The sequence below is a fragment of the Bubalus bubalis genome, chromosome 6, assembly GCF_019923935.1.
Source record: "Bubalus bubalis isolate 160015118507 breed Murrah chromosome 6, NDDB_SH_1, whole genome shotgun sequence".
NCBI lineage: Eukaryota > Metazoa > Chordata > Mammalia > Artiodactyla > Bovidae > Bubalus > Bubalus bubalis.
The window spans coordinates 32,401,790-32,419,097 of record NC_059162.1 but is presented as its reverse complement, the minus strand read 5'-3'; the positions used below and the strand labels follow the sequence as shown (position 1 = coordinate 32,419,097).

Here is a 17,308-nt window from a genome sequence, read left to right as displayed (position 1 = left end):
TCTCCTCAACCTTTAAAGGTCATAGGCTTGACTCTAGATAAAAATTTCAGGTAGCCAAAATAATTTTTGTAATGTTTGTACCTTCTTTCCATACTCCTATCTCAGATCCTTTCCCCTTTCTCTCCATGGAGTCTCCTCTTCTATTGTAGCAACCTTCACTGTCTTGCTCCCTTGATATGCTTGCTTTTCACTTGCTGAAATTCAGAAACTCCTCTGTTTTTCCAGAGATGGTTTTCCTGGCAGTTGCCTCCTGGTCTCAGGTGTGATGGGAGGAAGGAAGAGTAGAGATGGATCTGTGGCAGTGTCAGCAACCTCTGACAAAGGGCAACATGTATCTGAATTTTTATTTGCAATCTTGTTGCTAGTAAGCTTCACAGAGATAGTGTTGCCAAATTGAAATATCCTTTTTACATGTATGTATTATATAATAACTAGGTCTAGGAAGGTTGGTCAAGATGTAGATTTTTCTTAAACAGAAATAGAAGGACAAAAATCTAGGTCAGAAGGGGAAAACACTTAAAAGGAAAAGTATCCAGTTTATTATATAGTCCTGCCAAATGCTCAAACTTAAAACCATTAGGATCAGAAACTTGTAGCTGTTTAGTGCCAAAAGCAGGCCAGCATCCTCAATATGTCACTTTTTTTTTTTAAACTATGGGAGAATGGGTCACTACAATAATAAAATATAAATTGAGTTGACCAAACTTTTTATTCCCATTTAAGTGGAAATCTGTAAGAGCTGATTGATTATAGCTCGCCAAATATGAAAATACATCATTCAGTTTGACTTCTGAAAATTTGGCCGCTTGATAGTATGGTATTTTGGTGGTCATCGGTCTGTTATTTCATCATCTAAAATGATTTTGTAACCAGATGTTTGACATTACATAGATATTACTTTAAAACAGTTTAAATCAGTTTCTTTATGATACAATTGAGTGTGTGAAAGAATTCTTAGAAATGGTAGAAAATTAACTTTGGTTTGTCTTGGCTTGAAATTATTTTATTATTTTTATTTCAGAGCACTTGAGTTAGTTAAACTGGGCTTCTTTCGTGATTTCTGAAAATGTAAGTCAGTTAATAACTATGGTAACTGTTCTCTAAACCAATTATTGAGATACAGGATTAACTGAGGTTTGGGATGCCACTTTAGATCATTAGTGACATTGGAATTTATTTATGGGAATAGAGAGAAGTTGTGGGCATATTTTGATACTAAGTTCATTGCTGAGTTGTCCTAGACCCTGTATCACATTCTATATTCCCATAGTGCAGCATTTCTGGGAATTTCGTACTGTGTTCTGGATAGCTTTCTGCCAGATCAAAGTACACCTGTGTTGATCAAATGCCACTACTCTTTTAGTTCTGTTAAGATTTTTTTTTCTTTTTTAATCCTTTAATGGTTTCTCTTCCTGCTTACTAACCATGAGTTTCCTTTTCTCTTCATACTTAATCCTTTTAAGAAATTTTCTGCTTTCCAATCTTCAACTAGACATTAGCTTCCTAGTTAAAAAATTGAAATTTTGATTTCTCACCCAAACTCCAGTCATTTGATTTTTGTCTAAAACATCTCTACATAAAAGTTGCATGTATGTCTTTCCTACTTTCATTCCGAGATCCCCTCTCATCTCATACCTCCCAAAAGTCAAAATAACTGATTTTCCTTCTAAACTCTTCTAAATATTTCCTCTTGATTCCTCCTCCTAAGTAGAAATTACTTACAGATTTGACTGTCTTCATATTTCCATTTTTACCACCCTACTGTAGGCCCTCACCACTTCAAACCTTTGGTGTCACCATACTAATTTTTATATGTAATCAGCTTGTCATTGTTTTCTTAACATTGGTTATTAACTTACGTAATTATGTTATTTCTGATCCTTTCTAAGTCAGGTACAAGTACTTCATGGGTTTAAATTTAAGGTTTATAAAAAACCTTATGAGGGACAGGGAGGCCTGGCCCACTGCAATGCATGGGGTCGCGCTGAGTCGGACATGATTGTGTGACTGAACAACAACAACATAAACAGTCATCACTTAATGCACTTATAATTGTTTTTTACTACGTCAGTTTATCAGTTCACTCTGCTAACACATAAATACTGTCCTCTTAAAGTTAATTTTTTTCATTGTTGTTTATTCCCTCATGGAATATTATCTATATCCCTTTCCACTAAAAAGGTCTGTCTTTTAATTTAAACAGAAACCCAGTTTATATGAACCTCATTTAACAGCTGTGTGAATTTGGACAAGTTAATTAGCCTCTCTGTGCCTTAGTTTAACTTTCTGTAAAAACTGGAGTAATTAATAGTATTGCCTGGAAAATCCCATGGACCAAGGAACCTGGTAGGCTGAAGTCCATAGGGTTGCAAAGAGTCAGACACGACTGAGTGACTTCACTTTCACTTTTCACTTTCATGCATTAGAGAAGGAAATGGCAACCCACTCCAGTGTTCTTGCCTGGAGAATCCCAGGGACGGCAGAGCCTGGTGGGCTGTCGTCTATGGGGTCGCACAGAGTCGGACACAACTGAAGTGACTTAGCAGCAGCAGCGGCAGCAAGTGCTCAATAAGTATTAGCTATTCACATTAAATAAAAATCTAGTTTAAGACCCATTCTATTTAAGTCATTTCTCCAATATTAAGACTGGTTTACTAGTTGTCTTTGAGTGTGTCTTGGACCTCAGTTTCTGCATATGTGAAATGATCAGGTCATTATTAGGTTTTTTCCAATTTATACTATGATAGCAGTGTGAAATTGAAAAAAAAATCATGAGCTTTGAAGTCTGGTAAGCTATAAGGTAACAGGAAGCATATTATTATTAAAATTCTTAATATTTTTCACATAAAGATGAGGTTATATGACTTCTTTTAGCTTTACACCAGTAAGAATTAGAACTAAAAGCAGATCCCTGTTTTTCTGATCCCTGTTTAATGTGTATTATTTTTTTGCCAGTTTGATTTTTTTTTAATTTACTGACATTGGTATAAATAGTGGCTGACAAATATATCTTTTTTTTCCTACCCCCAGGGAAAGACCATCCACCAAAAGCTATAAAACAAGATAAAGTATTCTCCTCAAATAAAAGAAAGCCAAGATCCATGAGTGGGCATCGGTCGACAAGGAAACGATGTGGAGATTCTCACCCGGAGTCCCCTTTGGGCTTCGGGCATATGAGTACTCCCGGGTGTGTATTAAATAAGTTGTTCCAGTTACCTACACCACCACTGTCAAGACACCAACTTAAGCGGCTAGAAGAACACAGGTATCAGAGTGCCGGACGGTCCTTGCTTGAGCCTTTGATGCAGGGGTATTGGGAATGGCTCGTTGGAAGAGTTCCCTCCTGGATCGCTCCAAATCTCATCACGATCATTGGATTGTCAATAAACATCTGTACAACTGTTTTATTAGTCTTCTACTGCCCTACAGCTACAGAGCAGGTAAGAGGAATTTCTTTTATAACAGATATAAACATTTATTGCATGCCAGAAACACTATAATTGGGATTTTTAGGTCATTTTAGCTAAAGGTAAGATAATGTGACAGCTATTTGTCAGCTGTTTTAAAGTATCCTGTCATATATACTATTAATAACTCTCATAACTACAACCTACTTTACATACACTATGTTTATGAGAAACCAGAAGCAAAGTGTGGACTCTGATGCCAGTAGATAAATTAATGTTAGTTGAGATTAACGTGAAGTATTCCTTTAAAATCAGTAAATCTCAATGCTTTACAAAAAGAATTTTATCCGCCTTTATTATGGCTAATAAAGTCTTAGCAAGGTTTAAAATGATCAGAGAGGAAAGTCTCTGGTAGGAAGATGGCACAGCTATAAATTAGTCATATTGAAAGTGTTCTCTTGATTTCCAGTGAGAGTTGTTGAATATCCCTTTTCTCTTCCTGTAAACATATCTGATAACCCTAGGTGTATCTCTGTCATTCTGTTATTTTAACACAGCAAAAAAAAATAGAAGAAAGAAACGGGGTAATGTATTTCCTGCTCTGTATCTTGCTGCGGCTGCTTTAAAAAAAGGAAACATGGTACTGCTGGGCATTCTCAAATACAAATGTCTTTGCTGCTCTTTCACCTTTACCTTCCCTCTACTCACTGCTTAAAACCAAAACTGAAACTCAGTGGGTAAATTGAAGTTATTTGGTTTCAAAATGTCCTTATCAAAAAGTTAACCAAGGTAGTTAGGTAGATGAAAGAGAATCAAAACATTTACTGTGCCAGAATGATCAGTACAGATAAGCCAAGAAGATAGAAGGTGATCCTCAAGTAAAGCTGTTGAAAGTGACTGTGTAAATCATAATGGCTACAATGCTCCTTGTCTTGTTTTAAATTTGAAGTAATTTTTTTCAATGTAGTCTTTTTCAGCTGATTTTTTTTTTTTTAGGTAAAATTATCACCATTTAATCCTTTATCCCTTTCTGTTTTCATTAATTCATTTGTTTCCACATATAGCTCTTAATGTAAACAGTTAATGAGGGTCACAGTTACATATAAAACATATTTTTGTTTTTTGTCTTTTTCCAGATACTTATTTTCCCCTCGCCCTTGATTACCTTTAATTTCTCTTTTACTATACAGATACAATTCATACAGATTATATGGATATATTTCTGGTTTCTCCTCATTTTCTTAACTATCTTGCTTTACATCAATCTGGAAATAAAAAATAAACACCAATACAATTGTTTAAATATGTCTTGGGATTCTTTATCATATTTCCTTGGAGCTGTTTTTCCTGTAGATCACTTGAGGCTCTGACATCTGCTTCCAGAGGAATCTGGTCCAGATCTCACACATCCTTAGAGATACAACAGGGAAGTGGGTTGGTTCCAGTTGAAACCTTCTAAGTCCTAAACTAGTTCCAGGAGAAAGATCAGGGAATGAGAGCAAGTTCAAGATTAGCTTGGCCACTAATAGTCATTTTTTGAACACCTAGACTGTACCAGGCACCATGTTCCCTGTAATACTTTTCCTCAGCCTCTTTTCTTAAGTAATTTGGAATTATTAGAGTAACCCTGGCATTAGTTAAATCTTTGGGAAACTTCCAGAATAGGAACTATGCTAATTTCAGAATGCTACTTTGAGACATCAAGGTAGATTATGACTATAATAGTTTCCTGACTTACACATTCAGTGTATCAGACTCTCAACCCAGCTGAGACCGTACTTGCTCCTGAATGAGAAGGCTTTCTTCTTAAAACACCTCTGCAAGTTGTGAAATAATGGAAACAAAGAAGAAATAGATAAATATTAAACTGTTCTATGTATTCACAAGAAAAAAGAAAAGTCCAAAGATAAGAAGGCTTTGCTTCTCTCTCTTATATATGTAATTACCATCTTGGTGTTTTCTAAGTGGTGGTTATTTAGTCACTAAGTTGAATCCAGTTCTGTTCCAGGGTAACAGATTTCCCCATTAAAATCCTAAACCGCCCCCTCCCCCAAGAAGTTCCTTGTTTTTCTAGTCCCCTAAAGCAGTAGTGTTCAATAGAATTTTCTGTGATGATGATAGTGTTCTGTGTCTGTGTGATCTGATATGGAGGCCATAGATACTTATGGCTATTGAATATTTGAAATGTACCTAGCAGCTGAGGAACTGAATCTTTGGTTTATTTTAATGACTTTAAACTAAAATAGTCACAGATGGCTGGCTCATGGCCATTAACAGTGCAGCTCTAGAGAATTACTGGATTCCTCTAGAAGTAAAAAGCAGTAAACCCAAGTTTAGAAGGGAGAGTTCTTAGTCACATAAGAGTAATCACTTAGTGGACTTCTCTGGTGGCTCAGTGGAAAGAAACCACCTGCCCATGCAGGGGACATGGATTTGATCCCTGGTCCTGGAAGATTCCACATGCCTTGGAGCAACTAAGCCCGTGCGCCACAACTGCTGAGGCCACTCTCTAGAGCCCACGGGCTGCACCCACTGAGCCTACATGCTGCAGCTACTGATGCGTGCACACTCTGGAGCCACAGCTCCTCAGTGCACATGCTACAGCTACCGAAGCCTGTGCGCCTAGTGCCTGTGCTCTGAAATAGAGGACACTGCAGTGAGAAGCCCATGCAGCACAACTAGAGAGTAGCCCCTACTCTCCACAACTAGAGAAAGCCTGTGCACAGCAATGAAGACCCAGCACAATGAAAAATAATAATGAAAATTTTAAAAAACAAATACATTAAAAAAAAAAAAGATTAACCACTTAGTCCAGTGCTGCCATGTAAACTTGGTTACAAAATCAGTTATTCTTTTCCAGGTTTGTAACTTGAGCTTGGGGGAGGTATATATGATGATCTTTTTAGCAGCCTCAGTGTTTTAAAATATGAGACTCCAAAAAAAAAAAAAAAACATTTAAGAGAAGATCTTTACCTTTAATAACTGAGTCTAAATAGGTCTCTGGGCTTCTCAGGTAGCTCAGTGGTAAAGAATCTGCCTGTCAATGCAGGAGATGTCGGTTTGATCCCTGTGTTAGGAAGATCCCCTGAAGAAGGAATTGGCAACCCACTCCAGTATTCTTACCTGAAAATTCCCATGGACAGAGGAGCCTGGCAAGCTATAGTCCATTGGGTTGCAAGAGTTGGACATGACTGAGCACCCACACACAAATAGATCTCTCTCAGGGAGATACCTCTTTGTAGTGCAGAATATACTGAATATTTTTTGCAGCTGAGTAGTATACTTTGCAGCTCTGAGCATTTAGTACAGTTAACTTGAAAACCAATATCTGAGAAAATATCTTGTGGTTATAAAATTGTTTTCATGGCCCTAGGCAATGAAAAATAGGAAAAAATGATGCAAAAACTCTCACTTTCTTACAGAGAACATACGAAATAGAAGCTCTCTTTTTTAATGCATCACATTTAAATTCAGTTTTAGTGGTTTAGTTTCTGTCTGACAAAAGAGAAATTGTTTCTTGAAAATGTGACCATAATAAGTATTTGAAAAGTAATATAAGCACTCTGTCTAGTAAATAGATCATTATTTCCATAGTGTTGCTTCATGAAACAGTGAAAAAAATAAGTCACATGCTCAAATACATTTGGGAAATGGCAGCATGTTGTATCCTCCTTGAACATGCACACTATGCATTAGCAACCTTAAGGGCTGGAAGCAGTCCTACAGTGGAAAAATCGGTTTAACATTGTTTAATCCAGTGTTTTCCAACTGAGTTTAACATGGAAATTTTCTTTTTGAACATCTTCAAAAATACAACTTAGGAAAAACCTTATTAGCTATTCATTAATTGATTCTTAGAGTCTAAATGTTAGGAGGAATCTTACACAAGTCACCTAATCTAATCTCACATGGCATTTCTGTATTACCCCTGTGAAGTAGTTACCCAGCATCTGCTTGAGTATCCCTGCAAAACAGGGAATTTAATTCTCTCATAATTCTGATTGTTTTGAGAAGTTTTTCATTATGTAGCACCCGGATCTTCTTTCCCATAGCTTCCAACTTCTCTGGAGAATGAAGATAACATATCTGCAAGTAAAAATATACTCGCCAAACATAATATTAATATGTCTTGTTACTGTTTTTTAAATTTTATTTCACAGGCACCCCTGTGGGCGTATATTGCTTGTGCATGCGGCCTTTTCATTTACCAGTCTTTGGATGCTATTGATGGAAAACAGGCAAGAAGAACTAATAGTAGTTCTCCTTTGGGAGAACTTTTTGATCATGGGTGTGATTCACTATCGACAGGTATTATTGATTTTTTAATGTGAATGATTAACAGTGTTAAAAGGAATATGAAAACAATGATAAGATAAATAACAGGCTTGTGATACTATAGTAGTTATCAGAAGAAGTGATTTTATATTAAGTTTTAATATTGTCAAAAAATATAAAGCTGGTTAATACTTGTTCATTTGATAATATCAGGAAATTTAGAAATTAATTTCTACCTAAGTTATTTTTAACCCTAAATATTATTGTTTTGGCACCTGTTGTTTTTAAATTCTTAGGGCATAATTGTATGAAAAAAATCTCATAAATTATAGGTGAGAGTTCAGTAATGGGAGACTAAGAAATTCATAGTCTTTGTATTTTTGTTTTTGCCTTTTTGAAGTTTTTATTAAGATATAATTCACTTACTATAAAATTCATCCTTTTAAAGTGTACAATTTAGTGACTTTTAGGGTAGTCACAAAATTATGCAACCGTTACCATTATCTAATTCCAAAGTGAAAAGTGAAAATTGCTCAATCCTGTCTGACTCTTTGCGACCCCATGGACTATACAGTCCATGGAATTCTCCAGGTCAGAATACTGGAGTGGGTAGCTGTTCCTTCTCAAGCGGATCTTCCCAACCCAGGGGTCAAACCCAGGTCTCCCAGGCAGATTCTTTACCAGCTGAGCCACCAGAGGAGCCCAAGAATACTAGAGCGGGTAGCCTGTCCCTTCTCTAGGTGATCTTCCTGACCCAGGAATTAAACTGGGGTCTCCTTCATTTCAGGTGGATTCTTTACCAGCTGAGCTACCAGAGAAGCCCTCTAATTCCAAAACATTTTGTCAGATGTCAATTTTTTCCTTTCCACTCCAAAAAGGAATCATTTGCTAGTAGTCACTCTGCATTCCCTACTTCCCCCAGGTCCTGGTAACCACTAACTTACTATCTTTATGAATTTGCCTGTTTTAGACATCTCATATGAACACTTAGTAAATTCAGCCATTATTTCAACTCTAAAGATATTTATGAATTCTGATTCTACTCCAGGTTATATTAGCTATTAATTTTGTACTGGTAGATAAATGTTGATCAGTTTTATAAGATAGTCTTTAATTTAAATGGATATTATACAGAAATTTGGAATTTCATTGTAGACTTAGACTGTAACTGTGATAGTGGGCTTCAATGAAAAGACTAAAAAAAAGTACACTAAGGTAATTATTACACAAATTAGTACACAAATGTAATAATGGAAAAAAATTGGAAGTATTTTAACAATGACCAAAATGTGACACAGAGATACTAAGTGAGCTAAAACTGTTGAAAAGAAAGTGGCACTGATAGACATGCAATGCAAGGCTGCCACAAACCTTTAATTGAAAAAAAAAATGCAATATCTGGAAGCACAGTATCTGTAAAGTGTAATAAAACGAGATATGCATATATTCCCAAAAAATGCTAAAGTATTTTAGTTGCTTTCAAGAAGTTTGTTTTCACCTAGTGGTATAGTGAAATAACAGATTGAAGTTACAGGGTAAATGTTAATATAAAAGACTATAGCCTGCTTTCCTGTTTCGTAGATGACTAAAAAAAGATTAAACATTCATAGCATGTTTTCTTTTTGCTTCTTCTAAAATCATTACGGAGATCAGTCCTGGGTGTTCTTTGGAAGGACTGATGCCAAAGCTGAAACTCCAGTACTTTGGCCATCTCATGCGAAGAGTTGACTCATTGGAAAAGAATCTGATGCTGGGAGGGATTGCGGGCAGGAGGAGAAGGGGACGACAGAGGATGAGATGGCTGGATGGCATCACCGACTCAATGGACATGAGTGAACTCCGGGAGTTGGTGATGGACAGGGAGGCCTGGTGTGCTACAATTCATGGGGTCGCAAAGAGTCGGACACAACTGAGCAACTGAGCTGAACTGAACTGAAAATCATTACCAGCTTAGTTAATGTTTGTTAATCAGATTGTTTAGTTTTCATTGTAATCTTTCTTTTTCAGTTTTTGTGGTTCTTGGAACTTGCATTGCAGTGCAACTGGGGACAAACCCTGATTGGATGTTTTTTTGCTGTTTTGCTGGGACATTCATGTTCTATTGTGCACACTGGCAAACATATGTTTCTGGAACATTACGATTTGGAATGTAAGTAACACTTAATGGTGTGTGCTTTTTCTCTCTCAGATATGAAGAATGTTGCTTATAGATGTTTAAGTATTAGAAATTGATCAAATCACTAGTAAATAAAAGAAATTTTCATTATTTTATCATGTGTCCTTCTGTCACACTGTTTAAAAGGAAATATTAGAAACTCCCAGCCAATATTTTTAAAGTAAAATAATAGCCCCTTCACTCATATCCAACTGTATTTCCCTCAAATTCATTTTTCTTTTTCCGCACTGTTATTCATCTTAATACTGTGTTTTATTTTGACCTATGAAGTTGTATTTGCAGGAAAGAAAAGATAGTTTATGAAAGCTAAGAGCAACTCTTTAAATATCATAGCTTAATTAGATTTTACTCTCTTCACATTGTTTTTATTTATGAGTCTGTAAATATCTAAGCTCTTGATATTTTAGTGGACATGAGCACACCATATAGATTATTACTGCCAACAAAATGCTTAAGAATTTAAAAAATGAAATAGGAACTTTCTTTAAACTCAAAATGAATAGTTCCTACTTGATGATTAGTGCTTTTCTGTAAATATTGTGTGTGTGTGTAAATATTAATGAGTAAGCCAGTCTTGGAAAGGTTAAGGATGGAATTCACCAACTCGTGTTTAAGTATTATAGATCTGATTTACACTACTGTAGTTAGTCTTTTATTTTTTTCCTGGTGTAGGTTAAATGAAAAAGAACGTGAGAAAAGACTCTGAAAACTTCATGGAATATCATAATAAAAATCTCTGATGTGAAGTGATAGGAGACCATCTTAACCAAGTCTTTCATTAAGACAAATCATTAATGAATTTTAAAATTTTAGGTCACTGATAAACTTAGTTTTCTAGTCCTTGAAAAAGCCAGAATGCATAGAAATTTAGCTGTCCCCTACAAGTTCTCTTCAGGTGATTTTTGCTAACCTTATTTAAATAGGATTTAAGATGTTCTTATGACAGTAAATGAATAATTAATAATAATTTGAATGTTAACTAAAAGACATGTCTTGGAATGACTTAAAAATAGAGGGATTTAGAGAATGTGTGTAAAGCACAGCTTAAGTGACAATAGTGGCCATGAGTTTCTAATTGAAAACTGTATTCTGTGCATTCATCAACAGTTCATAAAATGATCTACGCTCAGAAAATATAGAAGATATTAGATACTTTTAAAAAAAAAAGCAGTAATCAAAAATATTGTGTACAGATTTTTTTCAATATTTTCATAGTTTCATTGTAATCTCAGTAATGTTTTCATAGTCTTTATCTGCATTAGGTAAAAACCACAAAATATAAAGGACTAAAAAGATCACTTGATTTGCCCTAATTCAGTTTTAATTGTTAGTGATGTTATTGTTTTCAAAAATAGCAGAATTTGTAGTACTTGGGTTTCACATAGTTTATGTTTCATTGGTTATTATGTTAGGGTTAACTTTCAAACCCTTATTTTGAAAGCTTATTTATCATTTAGTCCTAATTTATTTTCTTTCCTTTCAAGTAAAGCAGCACCAGTCTTACAGTGTGGGAAGTGAAGAAAGGAAAGAAAATGAACCATGGAGCAGGGGAAGGGTTAAATAGACAGTATTTTTAGGAGTGGTTTGCTGTGACTGCTTTCTTTTTGCCAGTCTTGAAATTGCCTATGTGGTATATTCCTTTGATGAAATATATACTTGGAGAATTGCAGGCAGTTCTATATTGTTAAATCATAAGATGCCTGTAGGGGTATGGTAGGAGATAAGGCTGGAGAAGAACCGGAAAATCATGGGCCTTCTGTATTCTGCCAAGAAATGAGGGCTTTTCATCCTCAATCAGTGGAGAACCTTTGCAGGAAATGAGAAAAGATCAGTCTGGCAACAGTTTGGAGGGTGAATTGGAGAGGGCTATGACAGAAGTTAGATCCTTTAGGAGGCATTAACGTAATTAAATATGAGGAATGATGAAATCTGAACTGGCACAGTCACAGTGCTATTGTAGAGAAAGGGGCAACTTCTCTGACCATCCAGTGGTTGGTACTTTGCCTTCCAATGCAGGGAGTGTGGGTTCAGTCCTGGTTAGGGAGCTAACATACAACATGCCTTGTGTCCAAAGAACCAAAACATGAAACAGAAGCGGTATCATAACAAATCCAATAAAGACTTTAAAAATGGTCCACATCAAAAAATCTTAAAAAAAAAAAAAAAAAAGACAAGAAAGGGATATGTTGGAGAGAAACTTAACAGGTACAAACTATAGGCCATAGTCTGTATATGAATATGGAGAATGAATGAGAGAGCAGAGGTTGGAATGAGTCCCATTTCCCCTTCTAGATGGGAAAAGGAACCTATTTGGAGGAATAGTTTTCTATAGAACATGTATGTGAGGGAGAGGAACCTATTTGAAGAAATAGTTTTCTCTAGAACATGTATGTGAGGGATTTTAGACATCCAAACAGAATAAGAATAGCAGAAAATGTAGAGAGCAAGCCTAGAAGAAGCCTGTGAAAATTATTGAACAGCCAGAGTAGGAGGAGGCATACCAGAATGAAAAGCCAGAAGAGGGATGAATTTCAAAAGAGAACAATGCTAAATGCTGCCAAGACTCAAAATGAGGCCATACTGTAGGGAATAGAAATGAATGGAATTATGAGCTGTATCTTTGCTCTGATCACTGAAATCTGATTTGCTAAAAGCTGCCTTGCACAGAGTATCAATACCTTTCACATCTAGACAGACCTCTGTCCTGACGGCGCTTCTGGACTAAGCAAGTAGAGATCTGATGGAGATAAGTACTACTAATTGGGACCCTTCTTGACCCAGTTTATACCTTTGGAACTTTTCCTAGCCCTGGATATGAAAAACTGAGGGAGGGATATGGCCTTAGATGTTAGAACTTCATAGAAGCATAGGTTAGGAGGAAAAGAAAAATTATGAATTGAAGCTCATGGGTAAACATTTGTAAAATAGTCTTTAATTGTTCATGCATTATATTAAATGAAAGAGTTCATATTTCTTAAGGCCTAAGCCTTCTATATCTAGATACTTTTAAATATATAACTTGTATGTATAGAATCATTTTTATAAATTAAATGCTTAGAAACCCTAAACAATTTTTAATAAAACTATATTTATATAAAATGAAGGCCTTAAAAAATCTTACACATTGTAAAAGGTAAAGCCATTAAATTACTATTTCAGGGGAAAAAAAATACTCAAGTTATCTTTTCAGAAGAGAATAAAAGAAAGAAATTGTAATAGATTGAACTCATGCCAGTGTCTTTCCTCAGGTGTTATCTCTATATTATCTGCATCTCAGCTTTGGCAAGGCCCATGACTTTAGTGAGCCTCATTTCCCAACTTGTAGGTGTTTTGATATCTAAGGTTCCTTCTTTGAATCTATTACTTTTACAGATATTATTTCAGCTTATGGCATTTTTCAGTTCATACATCTGAGGTTTCACATTTACATTAACCAAAAACCTGGCCACCAACATTTATTCCTATGTAAATAAATAACTTATGACTTTTTCCTTGTCTGTAGTTAATTGAAAAAAGTTACTAGGCTATGTATTTACTGGTAGTCTGACAAATCAAGTTCATCTTCTTATCCAAATAACCTCTATAAAGAATAAGTACTCAGAGACCTCCTACCTCCAAGTAATTAAAAATTGTTGTCTGTTAATACATAATCTACTTTCTGTAGATTAAGAATTAGGAAATTTCCTATATATAAAATAGATAAACAAAAAGATCCTACTATATAGCACAGATAAACCATAATAGAAAAGAATATTAAAAAGAATATGTGTATTATATATATAAAGCATATATTTTATATATATATAATGTTATATCTTGTATAACTGAATCACTTTGCTATACAGTAGAAACTAACATGACATTGTAAGTCAACTATACTTCAATAAAAAATAAAAGAAGAAGGAAGTTTCCTATTGAATGCCTGTATAGGGTCTACCTGTCTTTAAATGTTTAAGATTTATCACATGAATTATTTAGTACCAGAGATTTTCCTTTTAGTTTCTAGTTCCTGTTTTTTTTCCCCTCAGTAATAATTAATTCAGTTGGACTTGCCCATTTAAATTTTATGAAATTATTATAGGTAATACTTCCTTGGTGGCTCAGACGGTAAAGCGTCTGCCTACAATGCGGGAGACCTGGGTTCAGTCCCTGGGTTGGGAAGAACTCCTGGAGAAGGAAATGGCAACCCACTCCAGTATTCTTGCTTGGAAAATCCCATGGACGGAGGAGCCTGTTAGGCTACAGTCTATGAGGTCACAAAGAGTCGGACACGACTGAGCGACTTCACTTTCATACTAAAATAACTATTTATATTAATGTAAAACCTAGACTGTAGTTTGGACTCTCAGATCATCAGGTAAAATCATAGACTTCTTATTCTCATTCCTAAGTTCTTAATTTTTATTGTGTAGTTTTTATTGAAGTCTCTTCTATACTGCCTCTCTTTTTCTGTCACCATGTGTTCCAAAACTTCTTTAGTGATTGCATTGGATGTTTTAATGATTTTTATGACTAATAAAGTAATCCCATACAGTAGAGAGATATAATGCTTATGAGGAATTAAGAGATGAGAGAGGAAGAAGAATAAGATTCTAGACTAGAGATTATCCGGAAGCAGGATAGATAAATGGCCAATTTGATTTTTGCTCTGACCGTATCAAAAGAAGTCACACGTTCACTTTCCTACCTGCCCTTTCTACATCCATGTGATAAATTTTACTGAGCTTGCAAAGGCAGGAGCAGGATGAGGTACGGAGAAGTAAAGGGGTGTCAGATGATTAGTGGTTTTGCAGACACATAGATGACTGTCCACTGGGGCTCCTGGGAAGTATTTTTATCCACCAGGAAGTCTGGGTAGGTTCTGGCACTGAAGGGACCTATGTCACAGACAGCGTGATTATTTTTGACAAGCAGTATTCAACATTCCTAGGTAACTGAGCATTGACTGTGTGTTTTTAGTTGCATTGTTGCCAACTGCCTATTTGTAAGTCATTTGTTCAGTGTATTAGTTTTGATTTTTAAACTTCTATACTATTTTGATTTGGGTGAGAATACCTGTATGCATAGGGATAATAATAGTGCTGTATAAATTGTATCATTGAATCTTCAGATGTCTTTATAAGGAGAATGCTGCATTTTAAATCTGTTTTTGCTCCCTTGTTTTCGTAGGGCTCTTTAGCAAAAGTTCTGAGTAAAGTTACTTTGAAATGTTTGTTTCCTTATGCATAGATTGGATGTTACAGAGTCCCAGATCATAATTATAATATGCCAGCTTCTCACAGGAACCCTGGGACCTTGGTTCTGGAACTTCACGGTAACTGCTAGAATATACATGCTGTCCAATGAACAATGGCGTGAACTCAATAAAGACGGCACCTTTGTCATGCACAGAGTAATTAAAAAACAAAAATTCAAAAGTCTTCCTGGTGGTATTTCACAGACAAACAGGTCATTAGAAAACAAATAATTTTAATATATAATAGGGCAATAAAAATCCACCCTATTAAAATTTTTTGAAATTAATATTTCTGGTGATTTGATGCTAAAAACAGTTCTTTCCCATTTACCTGATGGACCTTATATTATTTTTGCTCTATGTAATATTTTTGAAACAAATACCTTTCCACCATTAAACAGAACTTTTTGGTATTTATATTTTGAAAAAAATAAGCCAAGCAGAGTTTTCCTTAGATAGGTAATTTGAGAAGCTTTTTTATAATTATATAGGAAAGATTCTGTTTATTCTTTTAATATTCTTTAAGATACCTGGTACTAGTTCTTCTGCTTCTATTAAATGATCTTGGTTTAAAAAAATAATACTAGAAGCTATTGTCACTTCTATTTGTTTTGCTTACTGTTTTCCTCTCTTAGTTGTGCTTTAAAAACTAAGTATTCTTAGCTTTTCATGTTACTATTGGTTGTTCTTTGAATACTTTCTTTTTTCTATTTTGTTTTGGTAAATATTATTTCCTTAATGCTAACAGATTAAGTAATAGTCTTTTTTCCCCCTTCATATTAGAATTATAATTTTGGCCTTATGACTTTTAAAAGTTAAAAAAAAACTTACTAGGAAGTGGTTTCCCTGTGAAATTTTCCAGAATCCTTTACACTTTAGTCTGAAAGGTTTTATTTACAAGAAAAACAGTTTTTCAAAAAAACTTTTACAGTTTAAATAGTATTGGAAAAAAATAATATTGGGGAGCTGTTCATATTATAGATCATTCTAGCAGTACACGGCTGTTGCTGCTGCTGCTGCTAAGTTGCTTCAGTCATGTCCAACTCTGTGCGACCCCATAGACGGCAGCCCACCAGGCTCCCCCGTCCCTGGGATTCTCCAGGCAAGAATACTGGAGTGGGTTGCCATTTCCTCCTCCAGTGCATCAAAGTGAGAAGTGAAAGTGAAGTTGCTCAGTCGTGTCCGACTCGTAGAGACCCCATGGACTGCAGCCCACCAGGCTCCTCTATAATACAAAGCTAGAAGGCTGTATTACATTTTGTGCATTGAGTCCCCATATCCAAAAATGTTTCAGTAATATGATAGAAATAGTGAGTCTCTGATAGTAGCGTGCTTTCTGAAAAGCATCTTGCAGCATTGTAAATCCATTTATTCAGTGGTGGTAGTGGTGGCTGTGGGGACAAATTAATAGTGAGGGATGTCCTACACCATTTTTTCAAATTAACTTGGAATATGGAATATATTAAGAAGTACTATAGGCATGTTTTAGAAGCAAAACTGAAGTCATTTTCAGTTGAATTACAACATATTGGCATAGTTATTTGTGAGATTCCCTCCTAGAGTAGAATAATGTGCATAGTTTAGGATGTGTCATTCTCTAGCACTCCTTTACCTTTAGCCTGTGTCTAGTACTTTCTCCAAAGACCTGAAGCTTTATACTCACTGCAGTTGTCTAGATTTATAATTTTTGATAGCTCATTTATTAATATTAAACTTACCAAAGGTTTTTCCACTAGTGTTCTTAATTAAATTAATAGTCAAGATATTGACTCTTTTACCTTCACCTTGTCTGTCTATAACAAAGTACCTTCTGTTTATAGAGTGCTTCCTATTAAAATGTTTTTTAAAATGTATTTTAATTTTACCATCATGAAAAATGTTTTGGAAATACATTTTTTTCTCCAGATATATTGTCTTTACTTTTATCAATTGCTAACTTGCATAGATTTTCCTTTGCTTTTAATGTGTGTTGCTATAACTGATTTGATCATAGAAATGAAATTGTCAGATGTACTTTCTTTTTTCTTTACAAAGTTCAGAGGACGTTCTAAGCTTCAGAAAGAGTTGTTCTTTCTAATTTATTTCCAACTTATTTCAATTTATTAGTATCTAAACCTGTGTTAGCCATTGCCTGTTGTATTCTGCCATTTTAGGGTAAATTGTGTTAGAATATGAGAAGTGTCATGCTAAAACATACAGACATCTTAATGATAG

The 17,308-nt window shown here is 35.1% G+C and overlaps 1 protein-coding gene across 4 annotated transcripts in view; it reads left to right on the top strand.

The window, feature by feature from the left end:
- CEPT1 (choline/ethanolamine phosphotransferase 1) overlaps positions 1–17,308 on the top strand; it is a 35,713-nt gene that overhangs the window by 3,671 nt on the left and 14,734 nt on the right. For 2 of the 4 annotated variants that reach the window (XM_006045626.3, XM_044944562.1), the window contains exons 2-4: positions 3,031–3,440; positions 7,568–7,715; positions 9,690–9,831. In XM_006045626.3, the coding sequence (XP_006045688.1) occupies positions 3,102–3,440; positions 7,568–7,715; positions 9,690–9,831 (629 nt within the window). In that variant the 5' untranslated portion in view covers positions 3,031–3,101. Of the gene's footprint in view, positions 1–1,021; positions 1,069–3,030; positions 3,441–7,567; positions 7,716–9,689; positions 9,832–15,087; positions 15,173–17,308 lie in introns of those variants that run through there. The other 2 variants (XM_044944561.1, XM_025288113.2) reach the window with 2 other exon arrangements.